General features: G+C 37.8%; 2 protein-coding genes across 2 annotated transcripts in view; both read right to left on the bottom strand.

Annotated features, from left to right (window-relative positions):
* Positions 1-4465: 4465 nt before the first annotated feature.
* Positions 4466-6684, bottom strand: LOC130217127 (butyrophilin-like protein 2). Its single transcript, XM_056449164.1, has 3 exons — positions 6465-6684; positions 4905-5249; positions 4466-4821 (listed from the first exon to the last, which is right to left on the bottom strand). The coding sequence occupies exons 1-3, from the start codon at positions 6514-6516 to the stop codon at positions 4466-4468; spliced, it is 753 nt and encodes a 250-aa protein (XP_056305139.1). The 5' UTR covers positions 6517-6684.
* A 331-nt stretch (positions 6685-7015) lies between these two features.
* LOC130220846 (uncharacterized) overlaps positions 7016-20635 on the bottom strand; it is a 56222-nt gene continuing 42602 nt past the window's right edge. Inside the window, exons 18-22 of the mRNA XM_056453093.1 lie at positions 19889-19917; positions 17693-17795; positions 15640-15752; positions 9394-9484; positions 7016-8150 (exon numbers count right to left, since the gene is read on the bottom strand). Coding sequence (XP_056309068.1) covers positions 7981-8150; positions 9394-9484; positions 15640-15752; positions 17693-17795; positions 19889-19917 — 506 coding nt within the window. The 3' untranslated portion in view covers positions 7016-7980. The remainder of the gene's footprint in view (positions 8151-9393; positions 9485-15639; positions 15753-17692; positions 17796-19888; positions 19918-20635) is intronic.

The raw sequence follows: 20635 nt of genomic DNA, 5'->3' as shown, positions 1-20635 counted from the left end.
GAGAAAACAAGCAGCTCCTCTGTTCAGTTGTGTCTGCTGATAGCAAACACATGACCGGACAAACACAGCAGCCGCGTAAACGAATCGGAGTTACAGACAAAAGCGGATCATAACACGTCTAGCTTTATATTAAAATATCTATGATGCAAGGGTAAAAACCAGCTTTCTGCACATTGGTACCAATGTTTTGTAATGAATTTCTTGTGGTGTCTAGTGGTAATCTCCATTCACTGTGGTATAGACTCTAAAAAATAGAGTGTGATTCAACCAAAACAAGAAGTAATCTGTTTCACTGCCACCTAGTGGTCGGGAGCATTTCCGTTGTGTTGTGTGTCTTAATGCAACTGCATTGTGAAGTTAATGCTGCAGCGTTTTCATCTTAATGCAGCAGCGTTGTGAAGTTAATGTTTCTGCGTTTAAAGTTAATGTTTCTGCGTTGTGAAATTAATGTTTGCTTTTTTTAATGTTTCTGCTTTGTGAAATTAATATTTGCTTTTTAAATGTTTCTACGTTGTGAAATTAATGTTTGCTTTTCGAACAGTTTCTGCATTGTGAAGTTAAAGGACACGTAGGTTACCCCTTTTTTCATATTTCATATAAGTCTTTTGTATCCCCAGAATGTGTCTGTAAAGTTTTAGCTCAAAACACCCATCAGATTATTTATTAGAGCTGCTTGAAGTGTCTATATTATAGCTGGAAAAAAGGTTTTGCTGTTTTTTTGTACTGGCCCTTTAAGGCTAGTCCTCCCCGCCCACCGTTCCCACGTGCCTGTCAGCAATCGCCGCCCTTGGCTGCCTCAAGAAGCAGATCTCACGTAACGTGTGTGAGAAATACTACAGTAAGAACTTTAACTATCAGTATTTGATGCATTTTTTGTGGCGTTGCAACAATGAGTCACACACAATGTCATTACAAAGTTCACGCACAAACACAGCAAGGACACACACACATAGCTCAGACACGCAGACACACACACACACACACACAGAGAGAGAGAGAGAGAGAGAGAGAGACAGCGCGTTAAGCTTTGCACTCGTTTTGCACGCGTATGTGACAGGATACAGGTGAATCTCCACTGCTGTATGGATATCTGTTATGTTAATGTACAAAATAAACCTGATTTAACGTCCACAAACCGGGACTGAAGCGTCTTCCTTTATAATTGTTCTGAGACGCGGCTGTGCTGATGAATTAAAGCTAAGCTAAATCGCTGTAATTCATTACACACGTGCTCTGTTTTAAAACATTTTAAACATGTGAAACTCACTCTTGATCACATTTGATGATGATTGATGATCCTAGTGAACTGAAAACACCTTTTATTCCCGGTTGCTTTGCGCTCGTCCTCTCTTGATGATATTATTATACATGTGACTACCGGGACATGTTAATACCCGCAGCTGTCAATCAATATTGGTGGGCGGGGGGACCGCACTCCTACGTAAAGTTGCGGTCAATCTGAAAAAAGCTCCAATTGGTCCACCGTTTTTATGTAGTTAAATTGAAAAAAAAGGACTGGGTGTGTTTATATCACCCCAAAAGGACAGTTTATACACTATACTTACACACATTTCTGTCCAAACAGCTTGAAAAGTGGATTTTTCACCATAGGGGCCCTTTAATGTTTCTGCGCTGTGAAATTAATGTTTTCTTGTTGAAATGTTTCTGCGTTGTGATCTTAATGTTTCTGCGATGTGATTTTAATGCCTTGTGTTTTGCACTACTGGGAAACCATAGGAAAGAGTGTTGATCCGTTCATTTTTCAAGTCCTCGGGTTTGAGTCATTCTATCACGTGATGAACAAACGACTCAACCAGAAGACTTGAAAGGTGAACTAATCATGGCTTCTTTCAGTTTAGACTGTGTGTTTTAGTTAAGATTATATGTGACTGTCAGTGTGACGTGAACGAACCACTGAAATTTGAAGACATAAAGAGGTGAGCTGAGCAAAGAGACAAAAATATCTTCATAGACAAAAAAGCATGTGAACAATGAATGATTATTTTCTCTTACTTATAGTAGGGCTGTGCAATTAATCGAAAATTTGGTCTCGATTTTGTCTTTTAACTATTATGAAAAAACATTATTCGAGATATAATGATTATTGCATCATATACTGTCCCCTTTCCAGTTGTACACATTTGTTGCTCTGCAAAGCTCAGTTCCACGTGAACATTACTAAAAGCATGTATTGTAATGTAACTTTTGCAGCACGGGATGCGCATCATTCATATTTTTAAAAAGCGCGAAACAGCACAAGCAGAGCACACACACACATCTCACGCCATCTTAATGTGAGTGCTTTAATGGGCAAATACATGCACATTTGTGTCAGAGCGCGGTGTTTAGTGATTATTTATATTAACCCTCTTTGTGTAATAAAAAAGTTGAAAATCAAAAGACACGTGAAAGAGAAACCATATCAGAGCAGCACTATTATTAAAATGACAACGCAATGTTCCTTCCTGTTTTTAGGAGAAAATCTCTCATGGCTCTTGACTGAAGGACTTTTGTTGCTAAAGTTTTTTCGTACAGTAAAGATGCTTAAAGCACAGTTTAAAACATAACAGATTTAATAACTCATTTCTAATAACTGATTTCTTTTATCTTTGCTATGATGACAGTAAATAATATTTGACTAGATGCTTTTTAAGATACTAGTATTCAGCTTAAAGTGACATTCAAAGGCTTAATTAGTGTAATTAGGCAAGTCATTGTATAACAGTAGTTTCTCCTGCAGACAATCCAAAATATATATTGCTTAAAGGGGGCTAAAAATACTGAGCTATTAAAATAGGTTTCAAAATATTTAAACCTGCTTTTATTCTAGCCGAAATAAAACAAATAAGCCTTTCTCCAGAAGAAAAAATATTATAGGAAATACTGTGAAAAATTGCTCTGTTAAACATAATTTGGGAAATATTTATATATATATAAAAATAAAAAAAAAAATCACAGAAGAGCAAATAATTTTGACTTCAACTAATGATCGTTTTAAATAATCGTGATTACAATTAAGACCAAAATAATCGTGATTATGATTTTTCCCATAATCGAGCAGCCCTAACTTATAGCATTCTATTTATGACTTATTTGTAGTGTGATCAACCTTGGGCTCGTTGTAGATGTGTTTGGAAGCAATTCCTAACACTTTAATAATATTTTGACAAATTGAACGAAATGACTCGGAAAAAGATTCGTTCATCTAGAGGAACGAGACTCAAAGATCCGAGTCAGTAAAATGATCCGAACGTCCCATTACTAATTACTAAGTCATACTTATATGCTATTTCAGAGCGAATATTCAGAGTAGCATGGTAAACAGTATAGCAATGCTGTCATTGTTCAGAAATGAACCAATGTGAATAAAAGCAACTTCAGCTCAATAAAGCAGGTTAGATGGAATAGCGCTATTTACTGATGTTGTGTTGTTAAACTACATAAAAATCTACATTATCGATGATGTCAAAGGTCCCTTATAAAACTGAAAATAGTCACATCAGTCTTTCGCCGGGAGATTTCAGTGGCTGAGCAACACATCTTTGCATATAAGCCATTCATAATACAACACAATCTAACATAAGCTTAGCCTGACTAAAATGGTTTTAAGACAGAACATTACCTGTCTAACAGTAATACTTCAGCTAGGGTGTCGTTCTTCCTCCAGCGTGCAAAAGTAACTCCAATATTGATTCAGGATTTTCAAAAGTTTCAATTCTGCATTTGATTTCACCGCGTCTGTGATTGTCTCGTGAACGCACGACACTCATGCAGGCGGGCACGCGCGAATGGCGGATCTGCGTAAACATGCGCAGAAGTCCTAATCTGCATTTGCTGACAGACAGTTTGGGCTACTTATCAGAATTATGGGAGATGTCGGCCCGACAATATTTAATTGGATGAACATTTTTTAGTTTTATGCCTTACTCGAATATAAAAATACATATAAACACATGTGAATAATTTACTTTAATCATTACTATTGGACTGTGAAGAGACTTTCAACCAGCACAACAAAACTTTCTGAAGAAAATCACCTACTGCACCTTTCGTATTAGAATTGAAACTTTAAAAGTTGATGGACTTCAAGCCACTAGAGGGAGCCTTCACAAAGCAATTCAAATGCTTTTAGAGATGAGTTGTAGAACGAATTGGAAATCAAAGCATTCCGATACTTCAATTGTAATCAGTTGAATATTATGCATTTTCTGTATTTTTCAGATTTTATTATTAAACATGTTATACTGGAAAGATGCCTGTATCTTTGGAGACCTGTAACAATTACAGTGTGCATACAGTAGTATTAGTACTTAAAGGGTACATGTTAGTACAGTGCTTAGTGAGTTCTTGTATCTTTTTTTTTTTAAATCTACTTCTTATGATGCTTTATAAATACATGCAGACTGTGTATTTTACCAACAAAAAAAAATCACTGTTGCATTTATTAAAAACATTCTTTTTATTCTTACTCACCCAGTCCCCCCAGGACTACAGTTGCATTGGCTGATAAATCTCCAGCAAACACTTGACACATGTAAACTCCTTTATCCTCAGTTCTGACGCTTTTCAGTCTGAGAGAGAAATTTCCTTTGGGGATTTCAGCAGTAAAGAACTCAACTCTGTCTCGGTATTGCTCATGTGCTGCCTCTGGTACAGTCTCATTGTTTTCATACAGCAGAACCAGAATATCTCCATCGGTCCTTATCCATGAAACTTCAATGTGTTCAGGTGTGATGTGAGAGTCTACAGAGCAGTTCAGAGTCACGTCTTCACCAACATATGCAGAAATGGACTCCTCTGAGCCTGACACCAGCAAACGCTCTGAAATAAATAATTATTACAGAATGAAATTTAGAATGTACATTTTAATATATTTCTAAAGATTATTTTTAGTCCAGACTCACCAACATCTTTTATCTGAGCCACAGTTTCTCCAAAATCCTGCTGACTGTGAACTGTACATGTATATTCTCCTTCATCTTGAGCTGTCAGATTGTCCAGACGGAGGGAGAAGTTTCCAAGTTGAATCTCTTCAGTAAAGAAATGAGCTCTATCATGATAATCCTGCTGCTGGACCTCTGGTCGACCCACACCATCTTGATACAGATGAATCAGAGTCTCTGAGTCTGCTCTTCTCCATTCCACCTCCAGATCCTCCACTGGCAGAGCTTCATCAACATAACAGGGCAAAACCACTGAAGATCCCAGAGAAGCAGACAGAGGAGCAGAGGGACCATGAACAGTGAAGCCTGAAACATTTTCCCACCAAAGAAAGTGACAGTGAGAAAATACATAAAGTTTGATTTATTACTTTCTATAGCATTAGCACACTGGTGCTAATAGAGATCATACAAAGATAAACACGTTTATTCAGGTTCAACCATTGCAGTAGCTATAAAGCAAGTTATTTGATCTGCTCCATATAATTCTAATAAAAAAAAATCTCAAACTATCAGTTTGATTGCAAAAAGAAGCAATTAATATTTTTCTACAGAAACAACTGAAGCCTCTCTGTATAATAACCTTTATTTTCATAAAAAATACAGATGTGGGTTTTAATGCACAAAAAGTGATAAAAACAGGGAGAACATGCAAACTCCACACAGAAATGCCAACTGCCAACCACTGAGAATGTATAATGAAAATGTATAATAAAAATGAAGTGGTTAAATAAAAACAATTTAAAAATTCTAAAACCTCTTTACTGTGGAACTGCTAATGTAGAAAAACCAGTTCAACTTAAAAACGTCACTACAAAGAAATGGAAAGCATTTGTAAAAAGAGTAGGCTAAAACGAACCTTGATTCTTAGATAAAGAACTGAACACAATTTTGTGTCTTTGCATTAAATTTGTGTTGTTTATGGGACTCTTAACTGCAAAAAAACAATAATAATAATAAATTAATAAAATACCTAAAGACTTTTCACAAACATTTCTGTGAATATTGGATGATTTAGCCAACATTATAATTTAGGCATGAGAACAAAGAACATTAGTAGCTACTTTCCGTCGTTTATCAATCAAAGGGGTTAATAGACCCCAGGGGTGGAAAAGTTCAAGAGGGCACTCCAAAACGATGATCAACAAGGAAGAAGATTCAGAACAATGTGGCGTCGATGAGTTTGAATTTGGGGTTGAACAACAGAGCAAACAGAAAGAGAAAGCGTAATCTGCATCATTCTAGCAGCAAAATAATAATAATTTACAAAAAGATGCTCAGTCATCTTGCAGATTTCTCCTTGAAAGAAGGTGCAGAGCGACGACGTGGTGACTGTTCAAAATCATGCGCCGCAGAGCGCCCCTCGCTTAAATTTTTAAATTAATTACATGGTATTTGTCTCAAATTATTCTTAAGATAACAGATGACTTCTAGGGTGAAAACATCGTATAGAATGTTTTACTGTATTGTATAAAAAAAGGTATAAACCGTTTTCTCAAATAGGTATTAAAATAGATTACATACCATCAGCAATCAACAGAAGCACAGACGTCAAAACATAGTTCAGTGAACGCATCTTCAAATTACTTATGCAACATTAATCAAAACCAAGCAATAGTAAACTTCGAAATGTCAAAAATTCGTCTACTTATCTCCTTCAAACAGGTCATTTGTACATCGACTTTACTTTCTTTATAACATTTCTGCTTTCACTTTTAATCTGTCGGCTAAACACCAATGAGAGACAAGACACCTGCCGCCCTAGTGGTAATGCAGACTACGCAAGCATATTAGCAGGACATCCATTTTGAAATGTAATATGCAAAATGGCGAATTATGTCTCTATTTAAATTAACATTTAGCAAGGCATTTTACAAGGTGAACATGCATTTTATAATTTACACATCTCGTTTCCAATGACAATTTTAAGGTCTAAATTACTTTTTTCGTGCTTTAGGTTGCAAAATTAAACTGAACATATAATGGTTAAATTTAATGTAATATGTGCAAGCAGAAATTGTAACAATACGATTGTTTAAACAAAATAATTTTTATTTATCTTAAAAGGATTTAGACTTAGGGTTAGGAAAAGTGATTGCATTTTCATCATGACACCATGGGATGTTTATAGCAAAATTAAATGCTTATAGCAAAATATTTAAAAATGCCTTCTGAGCCAAGGGTAAAGAAAAATGTTACCAAAATGACGTGTTAGGTTTTTAATTAATGCATTAATTAATTAGGTTACAGATTTTATAATGTGCCCAACACTCAAATTTTAAACGATTCATTCACTCACTACAACAGACGTAACTGCTGTGAAGAGAATCGGTGATGATGAGAAGTTTATAAACCATATATAAGGTTTTAAATATTTACATTTTCCTTACAAAAGTGCATGGAGACCTTTATTCACATCCAGAGCCACATGAAAATTATGGATGGATAAGCTTTATGGGACTTCCATTAGGTTGCTCATAAAAACAGCTGCCACATTTTTTTCCATACAGCTGCAAAAAGCCAAGTATAATTTTCAAAAAAACGTTGACTAAATTCAGCTGAAAGAATTAAAGTCATATACACTTATGATGCCCTGAGGGTGAGTAAATCATGGAATCATTTTTGTTTTTTTAACACTTTAACATCACTCCTGCATCCAATCCCTACGTGTCTGTCTTATACACTTATACACATAAATAAGGGAGGAACAATTTATTATCTCCATTTCACCAAACCTGCATGACTTTGGGCTGTGCCAGAAAACCAAAACATGACAAATAATCCAACGCTGACACCGATAACTTGACACTGAAAGTCTCAAACAGAAAGCAATCTTAAAGTTTACAGATAACATACAGTATGTACAACATTATGTGTATTAAAAAAACTCACAAACATCAAAATAAGTAATACCATACCATAGGAGTTTTCATTATAAAACCATACACATTACAAAAAAATTAACAACATTGCAGTCTAATCACAGTTAGAGATAGAGTGAAAATACACTTTTGGATCAAAAGTATTTTTTTCTTATTGTTCATAAATCAGGCTGATTTTCCTCTGTCACATGACTTCTACCATTCTCCTGATCCTGATGCAGCTGAAGATTAATTTCATGGGATTCTGTCGTTTCCTGGTACAGCATGTTCAGGCTTTGAATTGATGCAATTGATGCACTGGCTAGCGTTTCATCAGATCCTGCTGCATCTGGATTCATGAAAAACAATTTTTATGACATCTGAAAGTTGTTCAGTAATTTACATTTTCAGTACTTGACTAAAAAATCTCCCAGCAAGCAATAGCCATCATTTAAACATTTTCACAATGAAGTATAACCAATAATATTTTGAAACAATTTAAGTTCAGACCATATGGTTAAAATAGTCAAATATGTCTTATGGTATAACAGGGATTTTAAAAAATAAACTTTATTTATGGAACAGAAGAAAATAGCATTCGTTGTATACAAATGTGCAATTTCTGCTTTTCTTTTCCTTTTTTGAACATAAATGATCATCTAACATTTTGAGATAACACCAGCTGAATAACAAAGGCTTATCCAAGAACTTTGAATTAACTTGACCGTCGGTGAATAATTTCACATGCATCTACTTGCATTCACATCCATATGTATTTGCTTATCTGTCATGCCATGGTTTTTGACTGTTAGGTGCCATCTTGTAAACTAATAATATATAAGTTAGTGTATACTCCACCACCTGTTTTCATTTCTGTCAGCTTTGCATTTAATGAAAGAATAATAAACTATTACGACTCAGAGGAATGGGTCTTATTCACCAACCATGCGTATGCACAGATTTATGCATGAAACGTGCATACAGATGTTTCCCCAAATAAATTTCATACCAAAATTTATTCTAAATCTATGAAAAAATTCAAGCACAACTTATACCACATACACACAATAATAATGTATACCCGGGGCATTATAAACATGTACTGTACAGTATAAAGACTCCTACATATAATTAGATATGTTATTTACAGGTTGAATGAAATGTAAATAGACATTATATATAACTAGCCATTAATGTCAAATCCACTGGCAACAAAAGGGAGTACACCCCTAAGTGAAGATTTGAAGTGATGAGAAAAACATAAGAATTGTGCATGAGTGCAAATTAACATGAGGACTGGAATTGAGAAACACTGATCAAATAGTAAAAGTTATTAAAGGCTTTTGATGTTCATTAGAACATGTTTGAAAGGCTAGTATGCCTTTTAAATACAAAATTGGTTATAGGCCTAGATTAATAAAATCAACTAAAAGATATTTGATTCTGGGTGGATCTGGAAAAATATTAATAACAGTGAAATGTTAGAAAATATTAATAATGTTACATTTAAAAATAATTTTATTTTATTAATGTCATTTGTACATTATCAGCACAGCTGATAAAAAAAATTACCAGTTTCCATGTAGCCTTACCTACTGAAGCGCCTTCTAATTCTTTTACATAATTTGCTGAAAATAATCCTACTTGATTATTTTTCTTTCCCATCCAAGATCCATTCTCACCCTACAAAACAAATGGAGAATCATACTTAATTGAATAAAATAGAAACAGAACATTGTTTCCAAATAAAATTGTGATTTGAAAACATTTGATTAATTTTCTCTCTCAGTTCCCTCCAGGGAACTCTACGCTGCGTCTCTATTAGGAGACACAATGGGATACCATCCCTCTCTTATAACCTTCCGAAGCACAGGTGAAATCCAATGTAATTGGCAGGACGTAACGTGCGTGTGATGTCAGCCGAAAGGTGTAAAAGCACCACACACAATTTTCTCTCTTCAGTCTGTGAATGAGTTCGTCGGTTAAGCAGCACTCACAGCCAGGGGCGTAGCGGACATTTTAAAAGTGTGTGTGTGTGTGGGGGGGGGCTGTATGAGATCATATGTTCATATAATTATTAATCACCTGTTTCTAAATGGTGTGTCTCTAAAAGGGAGGGGGACGGATCCCCCCCCCCGGTTGCTACGCCCCAGCTCACAGCACTGATAAGGCATTACGATAAGACATTTAAACTGAATACATGCACACACTTTAATTTTCTGTTTAAGAAATAGCAAAATGGAAAAGAAATTTAGATCATGACATCATTAGATGTGTGTGTGTGCAGTGCCTCTGTCAGGAACACGCAGTCACCCCTCGAGGGGGGTGGCTGTGTGCATTGCAATGCACTTCCTGGCAGAGTGCTGCGAAGTTGCCACGCTCTGTTTGATAAAGAGCCTGGTCCCGCCCACGCTGAGGCAGAGCGGCGATTAATGTCGTGCAGCTCGATGTGGCAGAGAGGATGGAGACAAGCTCGAGAGCTTCTTCTCCTCCTTCTACCGTCAGATCGGGGTCCAGTCAGCGCGAGCTGGAAGCCCGTTCGTCGGCTTCTTCCTCTTTAAACCAATAAAAGTAACATCAATGTTAGTCGGCAAGGCATATGCGGCAGCAGGCCAGTCTGTTGGGTGTCTGCACACGATGTCATTATTGCAGGCATAACAGGCTGACCTGCTGAAGAAAGCCCTTGACAATGGGGGTGGGGGGGGGGCACCACTCGATAGACTCAGAGAAATACTTCGGGCCACGGGCCTGTCTCTCCATGCCACTAAAGAAGTGACTAGATCTTTAGGCCACTCTATGGCAGCCATGGTGTTAACGGAGAGACATTTATGGCTTAATCAAGCGAAAATCAAGAAATAAGACAAACGCATCTTCCTTGATGCTCCCATTTCGCCCGCGGGTTTGTTTGGCGACTCAGTTGATAGAGATGCCAAATTGTTTGAACGGGCGAAAAAGAGAGATCGGGCTCCTACAGAAGCTTCCTTCACCTGAAAGGGCATCCTTCTGGGGCTGTGCAACGGGACCAACCCCAGCTGAGCTGAGCAAAAAGAATGTGGCTTTCCGTTAGCCAGACCCCCCCCCACCCCCCCGAAAAAAAATGGGATGGGAAGTGCTCTCAAGAGGCAAAGGCCGTAACATACGGTGGTCCGAGGACCATCGTTGTGAGACGGCCCTAGCATTAGGACTTCTTCGGGCAGCCCACAACGAGGAGCAAAGGCCACCTCCTCATTGCCCACAGGGGGTCTATCCAGCAACCCTCCCACCGTTGGTGCCTCAGGGCGTGGAGACCCCCGGCATTATCCACAAACGCTTTATCCCAAAAGTGGTGGTGTTAGTGAACTCGCCCCCTCTACGGAGGGTCCAAGAGCAGTTAATTCAGGGGCCTCCTGTGGTGAGTTTACCTCAGTGCCCAGAGTTAGCTACTCAGAGGAACATAGAGGCCAATCTCGAGAGACTGGTACCCCTGCAGAATTTTATGGCAGAGTGGAAACGTCTGCCGAATGTTTCACAGTGGGTCCTGCTCACCATAGAGAGGGGCTACAGAATTCAGTTTGCTTCATGCCCCTCTTGCTTCAACAGGGTGCTCCATACCCCAGTGAAGCCAGAGCAGGCTCTAGTGATGAAACAAGAAGTAGACTCTCTTCTGACAAAGAGAGCCATAGAACAGATCCCTCCTCTAGACATCGAGTCAGGGTTTTACAGGCGTTACTTCATTGTTCCAAAGAAGGATGGAGGGCTGCATCCGATATTAGATCTAAGACAGCTAAACCGCTCAGTACAAATACTGAAGTTCAAAATGTTGACTATCAGCACCATCGTGTCACAAACACAGTCCAAGGACTGGTTTGTCACAATAGATCGGAAGGACGCATACTTCCACATATCCATCCTTTCAAGTCACAGGAAGTTCCTGAGATTCGCCTTCGGGGGCAAGGCTTATCAGTACAGGGTTCTTTCGTTCAGCCTAGAACTCTCACCCTGCACGTTTACCAAAATCGTCGACGTGGCTTCGGCCCCGCTTCGGCTACAAGAGATTCGGATTCTCAATTACCTCGACGACTGGCTCATTCTAGCCTGATAGAGGGAGTTAGCGGTTCAACATCGAGATTTTGTTCTCGCTAACATAGAGAAATTGGGGTTGCGGCTAAACCAAAAGAAAAGTGTGCTTGTGCCAGCTCAGATGACCACTTTTTAGATGTGCTATGGGACTCCACCACGATGTTTGCATGTCTGTTCCCATCCCGAATCGAGTCAATTCGGGCAGCTGCAAAGAGAATCAGGCTGGGCCAAGCCATCCCTGTCAAACAGTTTCAGAAGCTGTTGGGTCTGCTAGCGGCAGCCTCCAACATGATTCCATTGGGTCTGCTACACATGAGACCATTACAGTGGTGGTTCAAAACTAGGAGGTTTTTCCCCCAGGGGAAATCCGTTACACACAATCAAAGCATCTCGGCGTTGCCTACTAGCTTTAACGATATGGAAAAAGCCATGGTTTCTGTCCCAGGGCCCAACATTAATATCTCAGCGCTTGGCTCTGACATCAGTTGCCTTACGCAAGGGCTGGGGAGCAACCCTGAGGGGCCTACCTGCATCGGGACATTGGAGAGACTATCATCTCCACATGCATATCAACTGCTTGGAGATGTTAGCTGTGTTTCAGGCTCTGAGACACTTCTTCCCTCAAGTGAGAGATCACCATGTGTTAGTGAAGACTGACAACCATCAAGGGGATCTGAATTCGTGCCCTCTGTGCAGGTTGGCGAAGCAGATCCTTCTGTGGGCTCAGGGGAGGTTGCTTTCTCTGAAGGCAGCTTACATCCCAGGCCCGATGAATGTGGGAGCGGACCTCCTGTCAAGACAGGGGTTGGAGCCTGGGGGATGGCGACTACACCCAAAACTGGTGGTGGCCATTTGGCAGAGATTCAGCAAAGCAAATGTCTATCTATTCATCTGTCAAAACTCAACACATTGCCATAGCTCTCGGACCTAGTGTCTCTCCTCGATGGTCCCCCATGGTAGATTCCCGTCAAGAGAGACCTCCTGTCCCAGGCGGGGGGCGCGATAGTGCACCCCCGCCCGGACCTCTGGAAACTGTGGGTGTGGCCTCTGAGGGGGCCCACCTTGTAGATTTTGGTTTGTCAACAGAGGTTGTTTAAACCATACTAAGCTCCAGAGCTCCCTCAATGAGAAAATTGTATGCCACCTAGTGTAAACCTTTTACTTCGTGGTGTACAGACCACCACTTGGATTCAGTCCACTGCCCTAGGGTTCCTACTTGGGATTTGTCGATAGTGCTCGAGGGCCTGTCGACAGCCCCTTTTGAACCAATTGAGGAAGTGTCAGAAAAGTTTCTGACCCTTAAAATTTTTTTTTGTTGGCCATTACAACCATCAAAAAAGTAGGAGATTTACAAGCGCTGTCTGTAGCTCCCTCTTGTCTGGAATTCTCACCTGGTATGGTGAAAGTATACCTGTACTCCAGAGCAGGGTACATTCCTAAGGTCCCCACTGAGGTGGTGCGACCTACAGTGCTGCAGGCCTTTAATCCTCCACCATTTATGACTAGGGTTGGGCACCAAAACCGGGTGCCATTATAGCACCGGTACCTTTGTAACCAGTATGTACTGGATCAAATCAGCATATGAATTTCAGTGCCACTGGTGCTGCGACAAGGATGTAAGAAGCATCAAGGGGTGCATCAAAGGCACACATAGGAGTTGTGTCACACCATCTCTAAACATTTAATTCTAAACAACTTTGAGAAATATGGACAGGCGATGTCAGGCAATTGTTATTGTTGCTTAAGGAATGGACGCAAGCAATACAGCGCATTCAGCCTGGTTTTCGGTGAGCGAGAGCGACACTCTTCAGATCAACACGCATGAACGCGTTCATCAAATTTGCTTAAACTAAGCATTCTAAAGCGTATTTTACAATCAAGGATTCTGACACAGCAACATGCTTTACAACAGTTGCGTGTAAGGCTGTCAAACTTAATGACACATTTGAGAGCTCAAAACAGCAAAGGAATGCCTCTCTCTCGTGCTCTAGGTGTCACGTGCAATCGCTCCCTCAGGCACTTGCTCCGTCTGCTTTCTCGGCACTTGCTCTCAGAGGAACTGCGCACATCAGTTCCCCCCATTCGTCAGAAGTTGACGCCCAAATTGACACATGTAATAAAAAGATTAAACTTCAGTCATATTCATGTTGTGAAACACTATCAAAATGTCCACTGTTGATGATTTTAGACTTCTGTTTTCAATAGCAATTTTAACACTTTTAATATAGGAAGTCCTTGGCTATGCAGAGACCATTATTAATCAGAAATCTAGTGTACATAGTTTTACGTTAGGAAATGCAGTATTGAATTTACAAACAGTCGGCAAGTACCAAAGAACAGATGCAACACATTGATCAAATGTAGTTTTCAGTCACGCTCATGTAAGTCATATTCAACTCGTTCAGTTTTTCCTTCATTAATTTTTGATTTCCGTCTTCAACACATGATTTATTTACAACACATTTTTCAACATAATAGTTTAACTAACTCATTTCTAATATCTACTTTTTTATCTTCCCCATGGTGACAGTCAGTGCATAACATTTTACTAGTTATTTTACAAGACAGTTGTATTCAGACAAAGTCCCTTTAAGTATTTTATAGTCTTTTATTCAGATTAAAGTGTAATTTAAAGACTTAATCAGTTAACTACTAAAGTTGAAATAATTTGTCAAATTATTTTGTAACTGATTTGTTGTGTATATCAAAAATATACAGTAAATGTAAAGGAGGCTAATAATACTGACCTTATTTTTATTTAAATTAAAAACTGCTTTTATTCATGAAATAATAAGAAATGCGACTTATTATGACTCCAGAATAATAATTTTTTTAGGAAACACTGTGAAATGAATGGGAGGGAAAAATAAACTGACTTCCACTGTAGGCCTATCTGTTGAAGTTTACAGGTGCAACAAAGTGCCTTGATGTACTTGAATGTTAGAAATGTGTTATCCTACACCAGAAGGATTAAAAAGGTTACTTGTCAAATAAATGAACAAGGAAGATTATCTTGAGTTTAAGTTATTTAATTATCTCGTTTATGAAGACTGCAGAGTGATGCATGAAAAAAATGACTTCGAATATTTTTTTAAGTATTTTGTGACATATATGTTAAAATGTGCTTTCCCCCGGCCCCCCACAGGTTAGTAGTAAGCTAATGTAATTTCATAATACAACTCTTAAATTCATGCTAACCAACAAATGATCAAAGGAAATATTAATGTAATTCAAATATATACTGTAAAATATGAAATAATGTTTACTTTAAACTTAAATTGTATTGTTCTAATAAGATCATTTTTTAAAGATTTTGTGAAATAAAAGATTTTTCTAGAGTCATCCACCATAATTTTGTGTCTAAAAAGTATCGGTTCAGGCACCATTTTGGCACTGTTTTGGAATGAGCGTCGCTGCGTCGCTTTGCCATAATTTTCATGCCTGGCGGCTCTGTTCGAGAGGTATAAGCTGAAGTTCATTGTGTGTGTGGTGCTTTTATACCTTTGGTCTGACGTCACACGCACGTTACGTCCCGCCAATTACATTGGATTGATTTCACCTGTGCTTCAGAAGGTTATAAGAGAGGCATGGTATCCCATTGTGTCTCCTAATAGAGATGCAGCGTCTCGTTCCCTTAAGGGAACCATGGTTATATTCGGAACCTGAGACATTTTCAGTTTTATGGAACCATTAATTGTTTTGTCTACGCAAAATATTATGTAGATATAGGTTATTACAGGTAATGCACATGAAATAGATAGTAAAACATAGAAAAATACCTTTGCGAGAATCTCTATTGTCTCACCAACAACCAAATCCAGCAAAAAGTGTTCTACTGGAGTGAAGTTGTACAAAACCACACATTTCCATGTCTGTTCCTTTGGTTTCATATCTGGAGCAATGAATTGAAAAAGCATACAAACACATCAACAATTCTGGCATGTATTTTAGTAAAATTTCAAACTACCTACTAATGAACTAACTCAAAAATATTATCAAGAAGTCATAATCAGAATTTCTCTTCCCAGCATACATTATGTATACATTTTTTTTTCTCAAATTGCATTGTGATTCACCCTAATTATACTTCATTAACTGAAAGATCAGATGCTGAATTCACTCTTTGTCTAATGTTTGTAGTCTAGAAATCTGATCTGGACTCTTTGTGTCTGGAAAATTGTGTGTCTGTGTCTCTCTGTGTGTGTGGGTTTTTTTTGCAGGCCCAAAAGTGTTTATACAATTAATAACCCAACTAGCAAAATTCATGTGGCTCAAATCCGGCCCACACCAGACACTTAAATCCAGCCCACATACAGCATGAAATGATGGCACTTGGACGGTCCGCTCCTGTTTGCCAGATCTGGGCCACAATTAAGCCATAGCAATATTACATAAAGGCCAGAATTCAACCACATGAACCAGAACAGACCCTATTCTGGGCCACAGTTTGCTTTTATTCTGGTCCAGATATGGCCTATTACTTTTAATAATGGATTAAACATTGGTAACCATCAGTGAAATATATTATTTCATCACAGGTTGTCTCACACTTCATTTTGTTTGCTGTAATGAACAAACCTTTCAAGCAAAGTTCTTGAAAAGAAAATTTATATTAAGGGGTTCAGGGCTATGAGCCCAACTAAAGCAAACACTTTTCTCCATGAAGGTGACTTTAGTCTAAGTGGTCCACATATGTTTTAAGATAATATATCTTCTCTGGTAATATATCTTAAATCTCTGATAATATATCTCATCTTTGCCATATCTTCTCTGGGCCGCTTTAGGCTCACAGCCACATTAGCCAGAGCTAACTGTGCCAAATATTTGCCAAAAGTGGCCCACATTTGTTTTAGGATAATTGGGCCACATTTGTCATATCATATCTGGGCAACTATAGGCTCAAATCCACATTAACCATACCTTACTGTGCCGAATATTTTCCAAAAGTGACCCACATATGTCTTTAGATAACTGGGCCACATTTGCACTTACACGTGTTAGCCACTTTGGGTTTAGACCCAGATTACCCTTAAATGACTATGCCACTATTTTGCCAACTGTGGCCCTGCATTTCGTTGCCTTGTACTTGTACATGTGTGATGACAATAAATTGAATCTAATCTAATATGTCCTCTGTCATTTGGGCCAAATTTACCATTTTCCACATGGGCCACATTAGGCTCACATTCAGATTACATTTGCCATAGATGCCAAATCTTTGCCTTAAATGGCCCATGTATGAATTTGAATATTTGGCCCCCTTTGCCATTGTACAGGTGGACACTCCAGGCTCACATTCATTTTGTCTGGGCGGAAGGAATACCACCAGTGCCGCATAACTGCCTAAAGGGGCCCACATTCGTGCACTATCTGGGAATTGAGATTAAAGTAGCACTACACCTTATCTAAATGACCAATGAAGAATGACACATAAGTCAGTTTATTCACTCACTCTCCTTTGGCTCAGTAAATCACAAATTTCTCTTCCAGCTGCAACCCAGCACTGAGAATACAACCATCAGTGCTAGGAAATACCCATATGCTCTCTCATTCACACACATTCAAAAACTATGCCAAATTTAGTTTATCCCATTCACCTATAATGCATACAAACTTCCCACAGAAAGACCTCCTGGTCCTGCCGGAACTTGGACCAGCGACCTTTTTTTTGTGAGGTGACAGTAACCACTCCGCTACCACGCCGCAACTTTATTCACTATCAGCATTAATAAAATATATTAACATTAATGTTATAATGTATATGCATTTTTACTGTTGATCATTGTTTTTCTACTTAATCAGGTGTGTTTTCTACTGTCATATCACTCCTACCAGACTCCTGATCTTCAATCTTCAGAAGAGTTTCCATTTCATGTGCTTCTGCTGTGTTCTGGTTTGGTTCACTGGCTGGATGTTCATCAGATCCTGCTGCACTCTGGGTTCAGGATACAACATAAACTGTAAACCTTTTCAGTCTGTGGTTAATTAACTGTGAAAACGTTTTTTATTTATCTTAATTTATTGTATTTATTTATATCTTAAATGTCATAATCATGCACTGTTTTTTATTATTTAATTAGCAGTTTTTTGACTCCTTTAATCAATGTAGGAGCCATTTGTTTACTTTATTTAAAGGTTTATGTTGTTAATCATGATTTCTTTCATTTTTAAGATTTGCACACCCTGCAGGCCAGAGGAGGCTTAAAAGCCAGGGTGTGGCAAACTGGAGAAGGGCCTACTGGGAGCACATGGTCTTTATCCTCACCTTCAGTCTGTTTGGTGGCCAAAGTTGTTTAATTTTGTTATTTGATATTGGTTTTGTGTTCAAATTATCTGTAAATTAACTCTACAATAAACAGCAACAAACTAAGATTTGTTGTTCCATGTACTGTAACTAAGGAAGTGTATAAACCTCTAAGCAGACCCAAGATGTGCCTAATGCGGAACTTTGAGTAAGGATAGTCACAACAATTATAAAGAAATATTTATTAGATGAAATATTAAAACAATGTAACTGCACACAAGCAGCACACATTTATGGGTGACTGAAATTAGCAAAGGAGTTGACTGCAGCAACTACACAATTGCAGCATTAAAGGTGATTTATTTAAGTTTGACACCGAGTGGTTGAACTAGGTATTGCATTCCTGGATCAAAACAAATGTAAGCGCAGGTTGTCGGATTGAGGACCAAGAGAAGGGAGTGCATATCACGAGTGCATATTCTGTGCTTCTGAATTGCTGTATTTAAATTTCTGTCATGTTTGGTCTGGTGCAAATAGCCAAATTTGCTTATCACTGCAAATCTCATCGTGTAGCATGTTGTTAAGACACAGGGTTACAATGTAACCTGCTCACCTAATGTTTATTTTCATAATATTTATATTATTTGCTAATAATAACCTCATGTGGAACTCTGAATCTGCATCTCATTTCAGAGTCTACTACTGTCCACCAGAGGTCACATTTCGGTCACGGGCACATGCTTTGGGAGCCTTTCTGACTGACTGAATGAAATGCATAGTTTTCAACAAAGCAACGCTGGGTGCTGAAATATTATTGGCTAAAGAGGCAGTGGGTGGGTTAAAAGAACCAAAACAAAGACAGCATTCTGGCACATAACAGACATTTTCAAATTAGAATATCTGACTTTAGCATAGTTTTTCATTTAAACAAGTATGTTCACTTAGCATGTTTCCTAAATATCTGCAAACATATTAAGGAATTTTTATGCTTTAGAAGAGTCAAAAACTACATACAGCACCTTTAAAACTCAGAATAACATCAAAATTAAACACACATTTCTGTCAAAAACTTGTTCAGCACAATCGTAAGCCCAAAACAAACAATGGAAATCGTATTAAAATAAGATTAATCTTGAAAGTTTTAGCAGTTACAATCCTTTTGTTGAGTTCATATAACCTTTTTTATGTGAAATATGATTCCACGGTAATTCTACGGTAAAACACTGGCAGTAGGTTCCTCAGTATTTTAGTTTATATATGTTACACTTTTATTATTGCTAAGTACATTTCCCAACAGACTTATTCTATTGACTTTATTTTAATACAGACGTTAATTAATGTTTACTTGTGAGGGTTTAGCTACAAGTCATTGTTCTGAAAGTTTGTCCTCTTTTTTTTTAAATGATCACTTTAGAAATTTAATTAGAAGTTCTACAATGGTTATCAAACAAATATTAATTTGTATTCATTTCAAAACTCATTATTTTTGATTATTTAGTATGAATTCCCCCAAATAATACTTAAGTTATTGAGTGTAATAACTGCTATTAAATACTTTGTTCCTGGAATGAGTTCATCACAGGAGAAATGAGGCTTGAAAAGAGATTCAGTCTATTTTTGGCATCAGTCACCAAAAGCTTTTGATTGTGTTGTGCTGCATCCACAAAATCACTGAATGCATGTTTACTAAGAAGCTAAATAAATAAATATTTAAATAAATAAATAAATAAATAAAATAAGAAACAAAAACTAAATAAAGAATTCACATAAAATATGCTACTTACCTGACATGACTGCAGACATGTTTTGATCCCTGTGAATTTAGAGACAGAAAAGAAATTTTAGAATTTTCAAAAAGCTAATCAGATAAAAACTAAATAATAACATGATTTAGCTAAAAAATAATAATAAAAATATAAATAGGCATACATAATTCAATTGCATATTCTGGCCACATTGTTTGATTGATGATTTGAGGTAATGGAAGAAAAAACTAATTTAATAAGCTGAAGTTTTGCAAAACTATAAAAATTTGCAAGACGTCACAATCAAAACAAACAACATTGCCAAAAATTCAGTACAACTAATAAACAAATTCTTGCAATTATAAGGAATTTTGACAAGGGCAGTGCCAAAGGAAGAATATAACCCGCAAAAATATGGAAATTAATGCAATTGATGACCAACTTTCTGCCATGAGGATAATGGATTTCGTCAGATGCATTGAATTTATTGTGCTGTTTCTTCCATGGACATATATTGAATAATTAAGTAGCAGCACATATCCACATGCTGTTAAAATTGTTACATATATAAATTGCACTACTAACTTGTGGAGTTCTGATGTCATTCCAGCATGTTTAACACTCAATGAATTTTGGTGCATATAAACAATCCCTTGATTCTCACACCCCTGCTGTTATATATGTGCACTGCATGCTAGTTCAGTGACTATAATGACAAATTCAATGCAGTGCTCGTTGTGCTGCAAGAAACTGTAAGACTGCCGAAGACTATGGTTTGAAAACTCT

This window comes from Danio aesculapii, chromosome 3 (genome assembly GCF_903798145.1).
Source record: "Danio aesculapii chromosome 3, fDanAes4.1, whole genome shotgun sequence".
Classification (NCBI taxonomy): Eukaryota; Metazoa; Chordata; class Actinopteri; order Cypriniformes; family Danionidae; genus Danio; species Danio aesculapii.
Note: the sequence above shows the minus strand (reverse complement) of the source record. Positions and strands in the feature narration are given on the sequence as shown.